Source organism: Microcebus murinus, chromosome 8 (genome assembly GCF_040939455.1).
Source record: "Microcebus murinus isolate Inina chromosome 8, M.murinus_Inina_mat1.0, whole genome shotgun sequence".
Taxonomy (NCBI): Eukaryota; Metazoa; Chordata; class Mammalia; order Primates; family Cheirogaleidae; genus Microcebus; species Microcebus murinus.
Genome location: NC_134111.1, coordinates 45,832,914 through 45,850,303, shown reverse-complemented (window position 1 = coordinate 45,850,303; position 17,390 = coordinate 45,832,914). Strand labels below are relative to the sequence as shown.

General features: G+C 32.7%; 1 protein-coding gene across 1 annotated transcript in view; it reads left to right on the top strand.

The window, feature by feature from the left end:
- The window catches only part of SCN7A (sodium voltage-gated channel alpha subunit 7), an 83,256-nt gene that overhangs the window by 41,413 nt on the left and 24,453 nt on the right, over nucleotides 1-17,390 (top strand). Inside the window, exons 11-15 of the mRNA XM_012757048.3 lie at nucleotides 3,808-3,904; nucleotides 4,587-4,825; nucleotides 7,831-8,004; nucleotides 9,801-10,157; nucleotides 16,242-16,679. Coding sequence (XP_012612502.3) covers nucleotides 3,808-3,904; nucleotides 4,587-4,825; nucleotides 7,831-8,004; nucleotides 9,801-10,157; nucleotides 16,242-16,679 — 1,305 coding nt within the window. The remainder of the gene's footprint in view (nucleotides 1-3,807; nucleotides 3,905-4,586; nucleotides 4,826-7,830; nucleotides 8,005-9,800; nucleotides 10,158-16,241; nucleotides 16,680-17,390) is intronic.

The window sequence follows — 17,390 nt, the reverse complement described above, 5'->3', positions numbered from 1 at the left end:
TGATAATTGTACTAAGCACTGAAGATAAATATTTGTGATAAGTACAAATACAGTGTCTATATTCATGAAGCTAGTGGTCTAATGGGGAGATAGACTATAAAATTATCATAAACCCAAAATTATATCTCTAGGACAAGAAAGTATGTGTTTCCCAGTGTTATGAAATAGGAAACCCAAAGCACTGTATACAATATATTCTTCCCAGAATCTTAGCTGAGTCTAATAAGCTTATTAATCTAATTGCTTTTTTCCAGAGACTATAGGCAAGATTGGAACACATTAAATTACCCTGAAAGGACACAAATTACCCTGAAAGAACACAATCTGCCAAGTCAAGAATGTGAAAAATTCTATAGCATAAAGGATCCAGTATTTTTAACAAATAAATTATTTAGGAAAAAAAATCATTTAAAGCTACAAAATATTGATGGGCACTGAAGTTGCTTCCACATCATACCCCTGTAATATCCTGAAATTTATAATAATAATAATAATAAAGTTACAAGATAGACCTGACAACTAAATACAATGTGTGGACCTTGTTTATATTTTGATTGGAAAAAAATTAAATACGACAGAATGTTTTGGAACAATGAAATAAAATTGAGTATAATTTGGGCATTGGATAATATTAAGGAATTAATAATTTAGCTTGTCGTGGTAATAGCATTGTGATTTTTTGCTTTTTAAAAAGCTTTATCTAAAAAGCATATGATGTCTGAAATTTGATTCAAAATATTTCATAAAACAATTAGGATGAGGAACAAATGAAAAAAAGAAAAGAAGAAATGTTATTAATTGTTGAGACCGGATATTGGGTAGTTGGTGGTTCATTGTATTGTTCTCTATTTTAATAAATTAAAGGAAACGAGGACAAGTGCAATAAAGCAGAGACATGGTACTTTGAGAGCCTTTAATAAAATATTTTTCCGAGTCAGAAAATGTCTCATGAGGAACTGACACTTGTGCTGAGATGTGAAGAATGTGTCCAATGTAAATAGAGGGAAGGTGCAGGGTGAGTCAGAGGGTTAAGACATCCAGCAAGGCTGCGGTAGAGAAAGTATCTCCAAATCCAAGGGAAACGTGTCAGGTATTCATAGGTAAAAGTAAGAAATGTGGCTGAGTTTCTCCTTATTCAGACCTCCCCTTCAAAAAACAAACAAAAAAAAAATGTAAACTAGTTTTGAGAAGAGGAATTCTAGACCCTTTTTCCAGTTTAATTTTAATGTCAGGCTGTAAAAAATTCAGGCATATACCCTTATTAGTGCTTAAATTTCCAAAGGAGTAGAGTTATTGAGTTATCATCCTCTCAATTTTCACTGTGAAATAGCTATATCCTTAATACTTGGCCAATGTGTGGCATTCATTCAATATGTATGAGAAGCTCAATCGAGGTAAATATATTACTAGACAGATATGTGCTTCATTCATTTTATGTTCTAAAATAAATCCATAGTTCAAGCCTAATTAACAAAGAATTGAGTATTAATTATATCAACAACATTATTACCACCTCCTCCATGTCCCCTCACCCCCAATTATATTTATGTTTGGTATGATTCCAACAAACATTGTCATTATCTGAAACAGCTCTATAAGCAGTAATTTTTCTCTGTTAAGGATATAATTGAGAATATTATTTACTATATTACAAAGTATAATCTTTACAAAGATATATATCTAATCCCTGTCAGATGTTAATATAAAAAAAAAGTTACTTCTGTTGGTTTTTAGCTCATGAAAATTTGGAATTGCATACGTTATAACTTACATTTTATATAGCCTTGTAATTCAGCTAAAAAACATACTTTCTGGAATAAGCATGGCTTAAGTAAATAAACCAACCTCACATCCTGAGCTTTTAGCTTAATTTTTCAATTAAAAAAAAAGTGAGGGAACTGAGCTGTGTAGATCTGCAGAATGTGTCATTTTACTGATGAAACTCAGTATGCAGTACAATTGGTTTTAACCTCCTCTAGCTCTAGTGTTTATGAAATTAGAAGGCACTTGACAGATGTTGAGCAAGATGAATATGATGATTCCCTTGATAGCTACTATGCCACTTCAGATATACCACAGCAGAACTTGCCACCTAAGTGTTGGATTGGGTTATGTGCCAGCTTCAACCACTAATTCCCTCAGTGCTAGGGCGGGAAGAGCTCCAATGTCATTTAACTGTATTTGAGAGTAGTCTCATCTATTTACCCCAAGTTCACAAATATACAAATGTTATCATTTTTTGTGTGTGCCAAAGAGTGAAAATCAGAAACAGTGGAATATCATCCACCCATTGTCAGGATCTTAGATTTTGAATTCAAATACTATTTTAAACATGATCAGTAAAAACATCTGTGGCTACACTTGTCATAGTTTGAATATATAGAATTTGTAATATCTACACCAAATCCTAGGAATTTTAAGTGCCTTTCCAAAGCAAGACCAGCAAAGTGGAAGATCTCTTAAAATCATTGCTCAGGAGACATAAAAAAACAGAAAAAAGTGATTCCCTTGCGGAAGTATGCCTGTCTTACTCATTTAAGTAGCATATATGCTCTTAAGAGAACACTTTTAAATCTATTCTATTACCTGATATTCTTTAAGACTTATTTCATCATCACAAAACCAAATTATTTTGACTTTATCAAGATAATTTATAAAGTTAACATATCCTTAAGGAAAAATTTTAAGGTGTTAGGAAAATACTCTGTGCTCAGCAGTAGTGTGTTTGCTGACTGGATATTTCACAATAATCCCAAACTATATGTTGAATTCTTTGTCAAATGTGAATGACATTTGACATTCTTTACTCTTTTTATAGTTCTTTACTCTTTTTATAGTTGGTCTTTACTCTTTTTTTAGTTGACCTTGTGGTATAAATTTTCATTGAGTTTTAAGTTGTACACATTTGCTTTCCAAATAATCCTCAATCAGTTTAATGCTACCTGTAGTACCAAGAGTGGCAATGATGGAACACAGAGAGGCTCCTGGAACACTGTTGGTGGGAATCTAAATTAGAAAAGTCACTATGGAAACATTATGGAGATTCCTCAAAAAACTAAAAATAGAAATACCATATGACTCAGCAACACCACTTCTGGGGATTTCTACAGTCCTATGTCTATTGCAGTGCTATTCACAATAACCAAGATATGGAATCACTATGAGTAATTCATCAATGGATAAATGGATAAAGAAAATGTGATATGTATACACAATGGAAAATTATTTCACCATAAAAAAGGATGAAATTCTGTCATTTGTAGCAACATGGATAGAACTGGAGGTCATTGTGTTAAGTAAAATAAGCCAGGCACAGAAAGACAAATACTGCATGTTCTTATATGTGGGAGCTAAAAAAGTGAATCTCAGGGAGGTAGAGAGTTGATTAGTGCTTACCAGAGGCTAGGAAAGGGAAAGGGGTATAAAGAGAGTTGGTTAATGAGTATAAAAATACAGTTAGAAAGAAATAAGAAGATACAGTGTTTGATAGTGCAGTTAATAATAATACATAATATATTTCAAAATAGCTAGAAAAGAGGAATTGGAATGTTCCAAACACAAAGAAAAGATAAATGATAAATGTTTGAGGTGATGGATATCCAAATCACCATGATTTGATCATTGCACAGTGTAGGCATGTATCCAAAATGTACAACTATTTTGCAACAATTAAAAAAAAAAAAGAAAAGTGGAGCTCCTGGAGGTAAGAATCAGCATTTTTAGCAAGGTTACATGCCTTCTTATACTTATGGTCTTGGACCTTCAAAAGGGTTAAGCTGATATTACACCCATCAAATTTCTTTCCAGACCACAACTACACAAATAGAAATGAAGAAAAGGTCACCAACTTCCACAAATATATCTTTGGATACGTTGGAAGATGCTACTCTCAGATATAAAGAAGGTAAAGTAAAAAATATTTAGACACTCACTATGGAAGGTACGCAAAACTGACTTTTAAAGAAATCCAACAATTTCTTCAGGATTTTAGATGGTAAAAACCAAAATTTAAGTAATAACATGAGAATATTAGATTGAACAATACATAAAAATTTTAGAAGCATAGTGTTTTAAACATTGGAAAGGGTGATCAAAGAACGCCTATAAATTTCGTTTAACAGTAAAAGATATTAAAATATAAATTTGTGACTAAATATGAAGATTGGAGAATATAACATTAATATTTCAATGTCTTTTCTAGTCTCTACATTTTTTATGTATAACCAATAATTCTTTATCATGGACAATTTTGAAAGGCATTATTTTGTAAAGCATATAAATCTAGAAATTATAAATCATAATGTTCTCAACAATATTCCATATTTGTTTCCTTGAGAAACACTCCTACATCTTCCTTCTAATACACAGTTTGCCTCATTTTCATTTGTCTAACTCAACAGGCATGAAAGAAATATAGGAAATGTAACTTCTCTGCTTTTTATTAGTATAGAATACTTCTATTTTAAATTCCAAGTCTGAAGTTTAGTTTCAAACCTCTATTTGCATGTAAAAATCAAAATCCTCTATTAGTTAGAACTTAAATAAACAATTTGTTAATGTCCAACTTTTCTATTCTTTCATTTCAGAACTTAAAAAATCCAGGAAGAAATGCCCATTTTGTTGGTATAGGTTTGCAAAACTTTTCTTGATATGGAATTGTTCTCCCTGTTGGTTAAAATTGAAAGAGTTTCTCTATAGGATTATAACAGACCCATTTACCGATCTTTTCATTACCATTTGCATAATTTTAAACATATGTTTTTTGGCCTTGGAACATTATCCAATGAGTTCACAAATTAACAATCTTCTCAACTTTGGAAACCTGGTAAGACTCTCATTGTGTGTTATTTCATTTGCAGTGTCAGTATTTCTTTATTTATCATTATCACCATTGTTTTATTTTATAATTCCAGTATGTTACAGTATACTTTATTATTGAATGAAGTATTGTGTTCATGCTCTGTGCGCTCTCACCCCTGTTTTGTAAATGTTTCTGTCATTGCATACTTTTACAGCTGGAATTTAAAATTCTGCCATTTTAAAAAATTATTTTTATTTCAGAATATTACAGGGGAACAAACACTTTGGTTACATATATGGCCTTTGCACCACCTGTGTCAGAGGTACAAGGGTGCCCATCCCCCAGACAGTGGGCACCACACCCATTAGGTGTGAAATTGCCCATCGCCTCCCCCCCAACCTGCCAGACACTAATGAACATTATTTCCATATGTGCACATGAGTGTTGATAAGTTAGTACCAATTTAATGGTGAGTACATACATGTGGTGCTTGTTTTTCCATTCTGTGATACTTCACTTCAAATCCATCCAGGCTGGTACAAGAGGTATTAATCCACCATTGCTTTTTATGGCTGAGTAGGACTCCATGTTATACATGTATCACATTTTATTAATCCACTAATGTATTGTGGGCTGGGCTGTTTGCACATCTTTGCAATTGTGAATTGTGCTGCTATAAACACTCAAGTGCAGATGTCTTTATTATAGAATGCCTTTTTTTTCCTTTGAGTAAATACCCAGTAGTGTAATTGCTGGATCAAATGGTAGTTCTACTTTGAGTTCTTTAAGATAACTCCATATTAATTTCCATAGAGGTTGTACTAGTTTGCAGTCCCACCCACAGTGTAAGAGTGTTCCCTTCTCTCTGTATCCACACAAGCATTTGTCGTTTTGGAACTTTGGGATAAAAGCCATTCTCACTGGAGTTAAGTGATATCTCATTGTGGTTTTGATTTGCATTTCCCTGATGATTAGAGATGTTGAGCATTTTTTCATATGTTTGTTGGTCATTAGTTGGTCTTCTTTTGAAAAGTTTCTGTTCTTGTCCTTTGCCCACTTTTTAATGGGGTTGTTTTTTGCTTGTTGATTTTCTTGAGTTCTTTATAGATCCTAGTTATCAGTCCTTTATCGAATGTGTAGCATGCAAATATTTTTCTCCCATTCTGTAGGTTGTTTATTCGTTCTGATGACAGTTTCCTTGGCTGTGCAGAAGCTTTCTAATTTGATCAGGTCTGATTTATTTATTTTTGTTGTTGCTGTCATTGCCTTTGGGATCTTGTTCACAAATTCTTTGCATAGGCTGATGTCTGTAAGAGTTTTTCCAACATTTTCTTCTAGAATTCTTATGGTTTCATGTCTTAGATTTAAGTCTGTTATCCATCAAGAGTTGATTTTTATGAGAGGTGAGAGGTATAGATCCTATTTCAGTCTTCTACATGGGGCTATCCAATTTTCCCAGCACCCTTTATTTAAAATTCTGCCATTGAAATTTGGGATTCCTAGCCAGCTTCTTGACAGTCAAGTTAAGTGAAACTATTTATTGACCCCCTGCTTCCCAAATGTGCTGTCTCTTGGTACCATTGCCCCATGGATCAGAGTAGAGCAGAGGTGAAATAACAGGCACATGTAAGTGTTTCACTGACACCTGAGTTCTGAAATCCAGACCACAGCAGTACTTGGCCCTGCCTGTTCTAACCAGTCTGTCTTTGCCTTACATTGGAGCCTATCATTTAAGCCACATATTTCATATTTTTGAGATTCACCTGTTCTTTTTCACATACATTGCAAAAGACAAAATAGATTTTTATGAGTTTAAAAATAAGTCACATTCAAGCAAATACATATTATTTATATTTCTTTGCTTTCATTATTCTTATTGTTTTGTTGCTTGGTACTAATACAAACAGCCAAACTGCTACCAGTTTCAAATTATATATTTACTTGATATCAAAAAGGCAATTTAGTTATTTCTGCTAGTATAGTTTTCAAAAGCCACTTTCCACAGATTTACTCAAGGTGTTCTTCTTTTTGTTGTTGATAAAGTGAAAATTTAAAGTTTCTATACATTGAAAGACTGTATAAACAAAAGAGAAAGGCAAGCCACAGACTTTGAAATTATATATGCAATGTATATAATTAACAAAAGATTAACATCTAGAATATATAAAGAACTACCTTCACTAAGAAAAAAATATAGGTAAAGGACATGAACAGGTAATTTACAGAAGACGAAGAAAAAAAGGACAGTAAATGTACAAAAATATTTTCAACTTCCTAAAAATCAGGAAAATACAAATGAGATGAATTGTGCTAGAAGTCCTAGCCAGAGGAATCAGGCAAGAGAAGGAAATCAAAGATATCCACATAGGGAAAGAAGAAGTCAAACTATTGCTCTTTGTTGACAATATGATTTTATATCTAGAAAACCCCAAAGATTCTGCCAAGCGACTCCTGAAATTGATAAATACATTCAGCAAAGTCTCAGTTTACAAAATGAATGTACACATATCAGTAGCATTCATATACGCCAACAATAGTCAAGCTGAGAATCGAATCCAAGGCTCGATACCTTTCACAATAGCAACAAAGAAAATAAAATACCTAGGAATATATTTAGCCAAGGAGGAGAAAGACCTCTGTAAGGTTGTTTTTTCTGAATCACTATGTACCATTTTTATTCTTTCACAAGTTGAAAAATTAAATATCTTAATATGTATTCCATGTCTCAAAAAGAAATATTCTAAATGGGAAGCTTTTTACCCTCGAATATGCTTATGTTTTCTTTAAGGGTGGCTTTTATTAAAACAATCAGAGAGTCTATACACATTGTTAGACATTAGATTGTTAAATAAAATATATGAGTCTGTCCTTGTAATGCAGACTCCAAAACTAACCAGAGCTTGACAGGAACTGTGAAGAAACCAACAATGACAAGTTGACACCTTGTGTGGGTTAACGTTTCTGTGTATGAAGACTCTGATACAGCTATTGAAATTCTATGCTCACCCATGTGTTTTGCTTTGTTTTAGGTTTTTATTGGAATATTTGCAGCAGAAATGATTTTAAAAATAATCGCCATGCATCCATATGGGTATTTCCAAATAGGCTGGAACATTTTTGATAGTATAATTGTGTTCCTTGGTTTAGCAGAACTCTATCTAGCAAATATTCATGGATTGATTTCTTTTCGATCATTCAAGATAGTAAGTAGAACCCAAGACCTAATTTTTATTTTATCAAAGTTTATTTCAGTTTCATCAGACATAAAAAGGGGTGATAGTAATACCTATCCCAAGGGATTTTGGAAATACTATATTAAATGAATTAATTCATATGAAAGAGCTTAGTGCCCCAACAAAGATTAAGCAGTCTCCAATGCAGTTATTTGACTAAAGCATTAAAGGATGTGGGGCTGTATATGCAGCAAATTTGAAATATAGGAAGCAGGGTCAGGGTAACTGGGTAAGATTTGAAAAGCAAGATAATGAAAAGCCCCAAATGTGGAATGCCATTATGTGATCAAGTAATTCAAATCAGGTGAGAATTTCTAAATGTAGGGTAGAAAGACCAGTCAGACCAGTAGTAAAATGCTATTATAAAACTTATTAGATCAGAATCATAATGTGTCTACAGTGTAGGGTGGTAGTGAGACACTGAAAATCAAAGAAATAATGTAATTAGAATGGTATTTATTGAAACGTTAAGCATTTCATAGGTAATGTATTGTCACATTCTGGCAACTGATTGAAGGAATATAGCAGCAATTAAGAACAGTTAAGTAGATTTTGATTTATCCCAATGATTACTTCCTAGAGGGCAGCTTCTTCAGAACCTTGCCTTAAATTCTCATTCAAAACTTCTCTAATGAATGAGATAAATATATACAGCATTTAGTCATCACATTTATGAATGAAACAAAACTGATAAAATGCATAAAATGTGCCAAAAGATACCAATATCTTAAAGACTAATATTGGACTCAATTTAAGATGATCAAATTTTACATGGATAAATGTAAAGTTTTACTTTTGAGTACAGAAAGCCACCTATACACTAGAAAAAGGAAGGTATAGCACATATAAAAGTAATGTATGGATTTTAGATACCTATAAATTCACTGTGATATAGTAACAAAAATGTTAAGGTAATCTTATGTTGCATGAATAGAAATAAAAAATCTAGTGAAAGAAGGGGAATATTCAGACTGCACCTGGAATGCTGTGTTTAGTCTTTGATATGTTCCTTTAAAAGGGAAATACACAAAAGGACCTTCAGTGGAATTCAATGGATCCTCACAGACTTTCAATATCATCTGTATGTCAAAATATGGAAAAAATATCCAATGTATTTTGAAAAGCAAAAAGAAATAATGAGTAGTTGCCTATGAGATATTACACATAAAATGAGAATAATTATAATAATATAATATTTTAATGAGAATTGACAAATACCTCAATAGAAGAGAATATATTATAGATATAGTGTACAAAATGATAGAATATGTAAGATGCATTGCATTATACCTAAAATGAGTATTCAGGGATTAATATTAATAATGGTTAAAAATTTAAAGGGTGTATATATGTATGTGCATAATGCTGTTAAAAATAATTAAATTTACTTTGGGAGGCCGAGGCGGGCGGATTGTTCAAGGTCAGGAGTTCGAAACCAGCCTGAGCGAGACCCCGTCTCTACCAAAAATAGAAATAAATTAATTGACCAACTAAAAATATATATACAAAAAATTAGCCGGACATGGTGGCGCATGCCTGTAGTCCCAGCTACTCAGGAGGCTGAGGCAGTAGGATCGCTGAGCCCCAGAGATTGAGGTTGCTGTGAGCCAGGCTGATGCCACGGCACTCACTCTAGCCTGGGCAACAAAGTGAGACTCTGTCCCAAAAAAAAAAAAAAAAAAATAATTAAATTTATATTGTAATATATATTGACCAGATTTTTTGTTTTTTGTATTTTGTTCTTGTTTTTTAAATTGCTCCATTAGTTGCGCATTTTCAAGTTGGGGAAATATTGGCCAACACTGGAGAATCTGATGCTGACTCTTAGTCATTCATGGGTGGCCTTGAGAGACTTGGTTCTGCTGTTGTTCACATTCATCTTCTTTTCTGCTGTATTCGGCATGAAGATGTTTGGTCGGAGTTACAAGGAATGTGTCTGTCACATAGACAAAGACTGTCAACTCCCACGCTGGCATATGTCTGACTTCTTCCACTCCTACCTGAATGTGTTCCGAATTCTCTGTGGAGAGTGGGTAGAAACCTTATGGGACTGCATGGAGGTAGCAGGTCAATCCTGGTGTATTTCTTTTTACATGATGGTCATTTTAATTGGAAACTTATTGGTAAGTAGTCCATGTTTTTACATTTTCTTTTAAAAACTAGTGCAAGATATTCTGACATTTTCATGATGTGGATTGATGGGTTCCAATGGTTTATAATGGTGTTATCCAATTTGGTGACCACTAGCATATGTGGCTTTTAGCAGCTGAACTATGACTGGTCCAATTTGAAATGTGCTGTCAATGTAAAATATGCACTGGATTTGGAGTCTTACCCAAAAAAGAATGTACATTATTTCATTAATAATTTTTATATTGGATGCATTTGAAAATTCAGTAAATAGTCCTCCCATCTGCAGTTTCATTTTCTTAGGTTTCAGATAACCGTGGTCCAAAAATATCCAAAGGAAAATCCCAGAAATAAGCAATTTGTGAGTTTTAAATTGCCTGCCATTCTGAGTAATATGATGAAATCTCCCACCATCCTACTTTGCCCTGCCCTGGACATGAATCATCTCTTTGTCCAGCATATGCATACTGTATATACTACTTGCCTGTACCTTGGTAGCCGCCTGGGCTATTGGGTTGAAAAAACATAGTATACGTAGCGTTCAGTACTATCTGTGCTTCAGGCATCCACTGCAAGTCTTGGAATATATCTTCTGAGGATAAAGTGGGCTACTGTAGTTATATTTAACTAAATATATTTAGTTAAATTTAATTCATTAGTAAAATTGATCTCACCTGTTTTTGTTGGATTTTTTATGTGACCACTGGAAATTTAAAATTGCATATGTGACTTGCATTATATGTCTACTGGATAGTACTAGTTTATAACCTTGCTACTCGGTGTATCATTGACATCATTTGGGAGATGGTTAGAAATGCAGACTCTCAGATCTCATCCCAGACCTATGGAAGCATAATCTACATTAGAACAATGTCCCTGGTGATTTGAGTGCACATTAAATTTTAAGAAGCACTTAAATCTAACACTGGCTGTCAAATTTGCCTGTGCATTGGAATTACCTGGGGAATTAATAAAAACATGCTGATGCTTTGGATCAGTTCCCAGAGATTCTGATTTTATTGATATATGAACATGGTCTGATCATCAGTATTTTTTTTAATCCTCTATTGATTAAATTGTGCAGCAAAAATTGAAACTGGTCTATAAAATTGTTATGCATTAACTAAGGGAGAAAGCTTTCACTTTTAAATTTCCTAATAATTGAAGTGGCGTTATATGAATTGAATAGTAGCTTTCACTGCTTCTAAGAAAAAGGTATGGCTTATAAAAGAAAATGGTCCTTACAGGAAAAAAAAAGACTCAGTATTTGCATTTTACTCATATGTCATAAAGATCAGGAACATTTCCCAAAAGACTAAAAAAACAATCACAAATTAGACTCAGTTTTATCTATGCCCTTTCTCATTGCTTCTGTTCCACCTTGGAAATACCCTTCTTATACACTTATCACATTGGCATTGTTTGTCTACCTTCCTTACAAAACTGTAAGCTCCATGAGGCAAGGAACCATGACTCCCCTCTATATCATAAAGCCTAGAATAGTGTCCAACATATAAAAATACTTTAATACCCTCTGTTCTTTGTAGCTATTACTAGTACACTTTTGATTCCTGGTGATTAAAACGCTATTCTAACTGACTGAAAAAAATCATCATGTAAATCAGCATACATAATGCAAAATATCAGAGAAAGAGAGAGAGGGAGATCTTGCTTCATTTGTGGTATGGCACATATGTTCAAATGGGATGATTAAAGGTAGGTTTTTGTAGATCTCAATTCTGTCTTTCTCCTGTGCTCTTTGCTGGCTGGTATCCCCTGTTTTGTCAAGATGTCTTTTGTCATCTAAAGCTTCACATCTTCATATCATATCAAGTCTAATAGAAGACAATTTCTTTCCTAGAGACCACAATAAACTTTTTCTATTGTCTCATCAACTTTGAGTCATATGTCCATTTTTGAACTAATTTCTATTGCCTAGAGCATGGAATGCATTTATTATATTAAGCCATTTAGAACTCTCTGTTAGTGCTGGAGTTGATACCAATCCAAACCCAAATCATATGACTAATAATGGGATAAGAGCAATTTGCCCAAATTAAATGTCTGTTTCTGTTTCCAAAAGGAAGGTCCATGGCTGTTGAGAGAAGCACCAACACCACACACACAGTTCAGAAGCAAGTAAACATAAATGCTGAAGCAAATGTATATATATTAGATATTTATATATTATTCACAATATATACATTTAAATAATGCATATAATATAATGCCTCAGCATTTCTGCTTCCTTGCTTTTGAATTCCATTCTATTTCTATTTTTCGAATTCCTAGTGATGAGAAACTTCAAGTCACTATGCAGGGAGATTTCAGGATAAAATGAAATTAAATGAGCCTCCATTTTTAATTGGTTGGCCATCATATTTCTTGGCTCACTAAATCCTTTAAGATTTATTCCCCTCTATAGTCATCCAGCTGTGGGACATCATGAAAACAACACTAGAGTAAGTAGAAGGGGGAAAAAATGCAAGGAGAGAATTTGTGAGGTTGTTGATCTTTATACCCTCCATACTTCCAACATGCAATGATGTAAAAAGAAGGTAATTTACACTTTTAAAATTTAATTTTTTCTTATTCCTTTAATAAAATTCCAACAGTGATTCTGAGCCTTACGTGGAAATTTTTTTTAAAATTCACATTATACAAAAGCAAGCATTTAATGTGGCTTTTAAATTTTTCTGTCGTGTTCAGTTGTAGAAAAAATACAGCATTTGTCCTTGTTCATAGTACATAGCCTCTTTAAATCGGACTCATTTAATTGGAGAATGAGCATAACAACAATGTATGCCTTATAAATTTATTGTTATTTAAATAATTATCTACCACACTGTAAGTAATTTATAAATGTTTGTTTTCATTTCTTTACACTCTAGAAAATGTTAATCCCTACATCTACACCAAATTTTTATTAATTATTTAGACATTTCAGTAAGGCGAATCTGAGAGGTGCTATTTTCTTCCAGAGTTTTACCTGTAATTTAGATAGTGGCCACCAGATGAAATATAATGTCTGGTTTTGGTTACATAAACTAAACAATGAGGGATAGAGACATGAAAAGAAAAATAGAAAAGTTAATACAAAATTTGTAATCATTGCTTTTTAAAAATTAAAAAATCATGAATATGTATATTGTCCTATATATATTTATATATATACCCAAATTAAATATAATTAAGATATAATTCTTACAATATTCAAATAAGAGTCTCCATACATGTTAAATTCCTTAATACATGTTTATTTGTTGATTTCTAATCAGAAAAAATTACTTCAATAAATTTTGAATTTTCTTTCTCTTTCATACTACTTGATTTTTATGTGAATTGCTCAAATCTCACCCAATAGGTAAATATCCTTTGAGGAGGAAAAGAATAAATTTCAGGGAAACTTTTAAATGTTTTGTTTTATATACATTATTTCATTTTTTCTCTGTTAACACAAAACAATATATGTTTCAAATTTGGTTATAGATTCTGTGAGTATAAGAATGTTAATCTAAATTTATATAGTATAATTCATATAATGTAATTTATAAATTACTCTAAATTTATACAATATCATCCTCCTTTTCTCCCTCTCTTCTTTATTAGTGTTCGGATTAGAATAAGTAATGAATCCTCCATAGCTTTGGCCATTTACACAGCCTGTTCTTCCTTTTTTAATCCTTTAAGAGACCAGGCTATTTTTAGTTCAGAGCACATCTGAGCAAAGCAGTAGCAATTGTGATGTTATAAAGTTCTTTCCTTACACCACAGTTTCAGAGCATTTTGAAGTTTTAATATTAACTTCATTTTCAGCATTTTAACATTCTCACTATATATGTATATGTGTACATATCTGTGAATGTGTATGTCTAAGATACAAGAAATCTTAAATTGTAATCTCTTAAAAATATAATTAATTGGTAAAGCATCATTTTTCCTTGTCCAAATCCTGGCTTAAAATCTATTCTTTTATTCATTCTATAATTCATATTTTCAACAAATATTTACTTATCACCTACTTTGTGCCTAGCAGTGTGGTGGTTGTCTAATTACAAGAAAACCTGGTTCCTGCTTATATGAAGCTTGCAGTCATAAAACTCTTACCTAACACCATTTCCATATTTCACACTGTGCCTAATGCTTAATTGAAGGAGGGGAAAAAATGAACTACCTATCTTGCATTAGGGCTCACCTTATATCAGGAACCTCTGTCCTTTAAGAATGATAGAGAAGTTAATAGTGAGGTTCCACACATATTATCTGCAAGTAAACCTCATTGCCAAATGAGACACTAGTGATAGACGAGTTGAACTAATTTCGGAAGGTATTATCATATGATCATTGTCCTTTCAGATTTTATTTTCTCTCCTCTAAGATTCTGTTGTTGTGGTTTATAGAAAATATCTATCAGCTGTCCAGATGATCTTACCTATAACATATTTCCCATATTGAGCTATCTTGTAACCTAAATTTTTGTTGCTATGCCAAAACTATGGTTGAGATTTAGATTATTTACTTGGTGACTTTATTATCTGAAATAATATTTTTATATTTCCATATGAGTCTTATTTTAACTTTATTCCAAAGAGATTGAAGATCTAGGTAGAAGAAGTAAAAGTAACCCATTAGGATTTACACTATTTGAGGGGCAGTTCATATTATCTCAGCTGTGTATGTCCATGAGAAAAAGATTGACTATAAGAGTTTTTGAGAACCTCATCTCTTCACATTGTTCCAAAATTATTGAAAGAAGTTTTAAAATATGTATGTTTGGAGATATTCATATACTTATTTCATTTTATGTAACTGTAAATAGCGTAATTATCCAAAAATATAATCTATGCCCTACAATTACAAACAAGATTAAAATCTGATTCTCTGAAAACTTAACAGTCCTTAATTATATTTCTTAGTGATAGTAAGAACCAAAATATACACTACCTTTGAGTTCAAAATAAGTTACAAGTATTAGTTATGATTCTTCCTTTACTTATTTGTTTCTTGCTTGACTAAATTTATTACAACAGAGAATCAACTAAACTACCCAACATTAATAGGAGGTGTGATTTAGAAAGCTATATCTACAGAGATCACATCTGCACTATGGGGTTTTCGCTTTGCACCCCACTGTGGGATCATTTCAGATCATTCACAGGCCTGGGAGGGTCAGGGAATCTCTTTCCATGTCTCAAGAACCATTAGCTGTGGTTTTCAGGACCATGGCTAGCTCTCTCCCATGAAATTCCTCCTGGGTTTGCAGAATCATTACAAATCTTCATGGGATAGAGCTGAAGTGAAGTGAGTTGCCTGGAGTAATAATTCATTTTCTCACCTTGGGTGAGACAGTGGCTCAGTGAGAAAATAAGCTTTGAAATAAGACAAACTTGAATTTACTCTGTGTGACCTTTGACATTTGACATGTTAGTTTTGCCTTTTTCATCTATAAAAGAGAAACAAATCATATTGCATACAATGTTGTGAGCTTAAGATGTGTTCTGGGTACACAAACCCCTAGTACAGCACCTGACACATTGTAAATGAGTAAGAACTGAGTATCATTTTAGTTCATGTGCTCAGTTTTCAAATCTGAGGTCAGTTTTTTTTTTTTTTCAAATTTACTTATATTTTAGATTGACTATAAAATTGTAAGTATTTATTGTTTACAACATAATGTTTTGAAATATATATAGATTATGGAATGATTAAATCTATTAGTGGCTAATTAACAAATGCCTATTTCACACAATAATCATTTTTGTGGTGAGAACATTTAATATTCATTCTCTAGAAGTAGAGAGTAGAATGGTGGTTACCAAAGGCCGGGGTGGTTAATGGGGAGTAAATGTTGGGGAGATGTTGGTCAAAGAATGTATAACTACAGTTACATAAGAGGAATAAGTTAGAGAGATCTATTGTACAACTTGGTGACTATAGTTAATGACAATATATTGTATTTCTGAAAATGCTAAGCAAGCAGATATTAAGTGTTTTCAAATCAGCTTTTGTAAAAGATATTTTATTGTTTAAAAGAAAACAATGGGATACATTTAGCCTCATTTTACTTCCTCATTTAGATACTTTACCTATTTCTGGCATTGGTGAGCTCATTTAGTTCATACAACACTGCAACAACTGAAAAGAACAAGGAAGCAAAAAATCTCCAGCTTGCAATGGAGAGGATTAAAACAGGAATAAACTATGTGTATCTTAAAATATTATGCAAAAAACAAAATATCCCAAAGGAGACAATGGACCATGTAAATGACGTATATGTTAAAGAGGACATTTCCGACCATACACTCTCTGAACTGAGCAACACCCAAGATTTCCTCAAGGACAAGGAAAAAAGCAGTGGCACAGAGAAAAACACAATGACCGAAAATGAGAATCAATCACTTATCCCCAGTCCTAGTGTCTCAGAAACTGTACCAATTGCTTCAGGAGAATCCGATATAGAAAATCTGGATAATAAAGAGATTCAGAGCAAGTCAGGTGATGAAGGCAGCAAAGAGGTAAGATGTTTTAATATCCTGATTGCTTACTGATTTGTGGCGTTGTTGATAAGGAAGTAAATCAGTGCAATAGTGCCACAGTCTGATTCCTCTTTCAATGTTAGCTCCGCCACTCCTGGCTTCAGATTTTGTGCTCCTGATCTGATTACTTAAACTTTATAAACTTCAGTTTCCCCATCTGTAAATGAGGATAAAATTGTCCTTACTTCTTATGGGGAATAGAAGAATTAAGAAAAATAGTTTGATAGTACCTAGAACAATGTCTGGTATATAGTAAACACTTAGGAAACATTAGATAATATTATTATGAAAATTTTTAATTAATAAGCAGGCAGTTTGGGTCATGAAAAGCATACTGAAGAAACAAAAGTTGTTTTTTTTTTAAATCAAGATGTATTATTGAAGAAATCATATTAAACTTCCCTGGGCTTAATTATGTTTTACATGTAAAAATGAATTAGAGGAGTGCTAAGATTTTTGCTTGCTTCCTAAAATTCTAAGATTCTGCTAGTTCATTTCTGCAGCATGTATTATAACATTTAATTAAGTTGGACTAAAAGAATAAAAAAAATCCCACCAGTTGGAATTGTAAACAGTTGATAGTGTTATAACCCTCTGGCTTAAAAAAAAAGAGTCAGAAGTATATTCAAAGAAGGATAGATATTGTTATCCATTTACCTTCTAAAATGTACACCATACTGGAAACAGTCT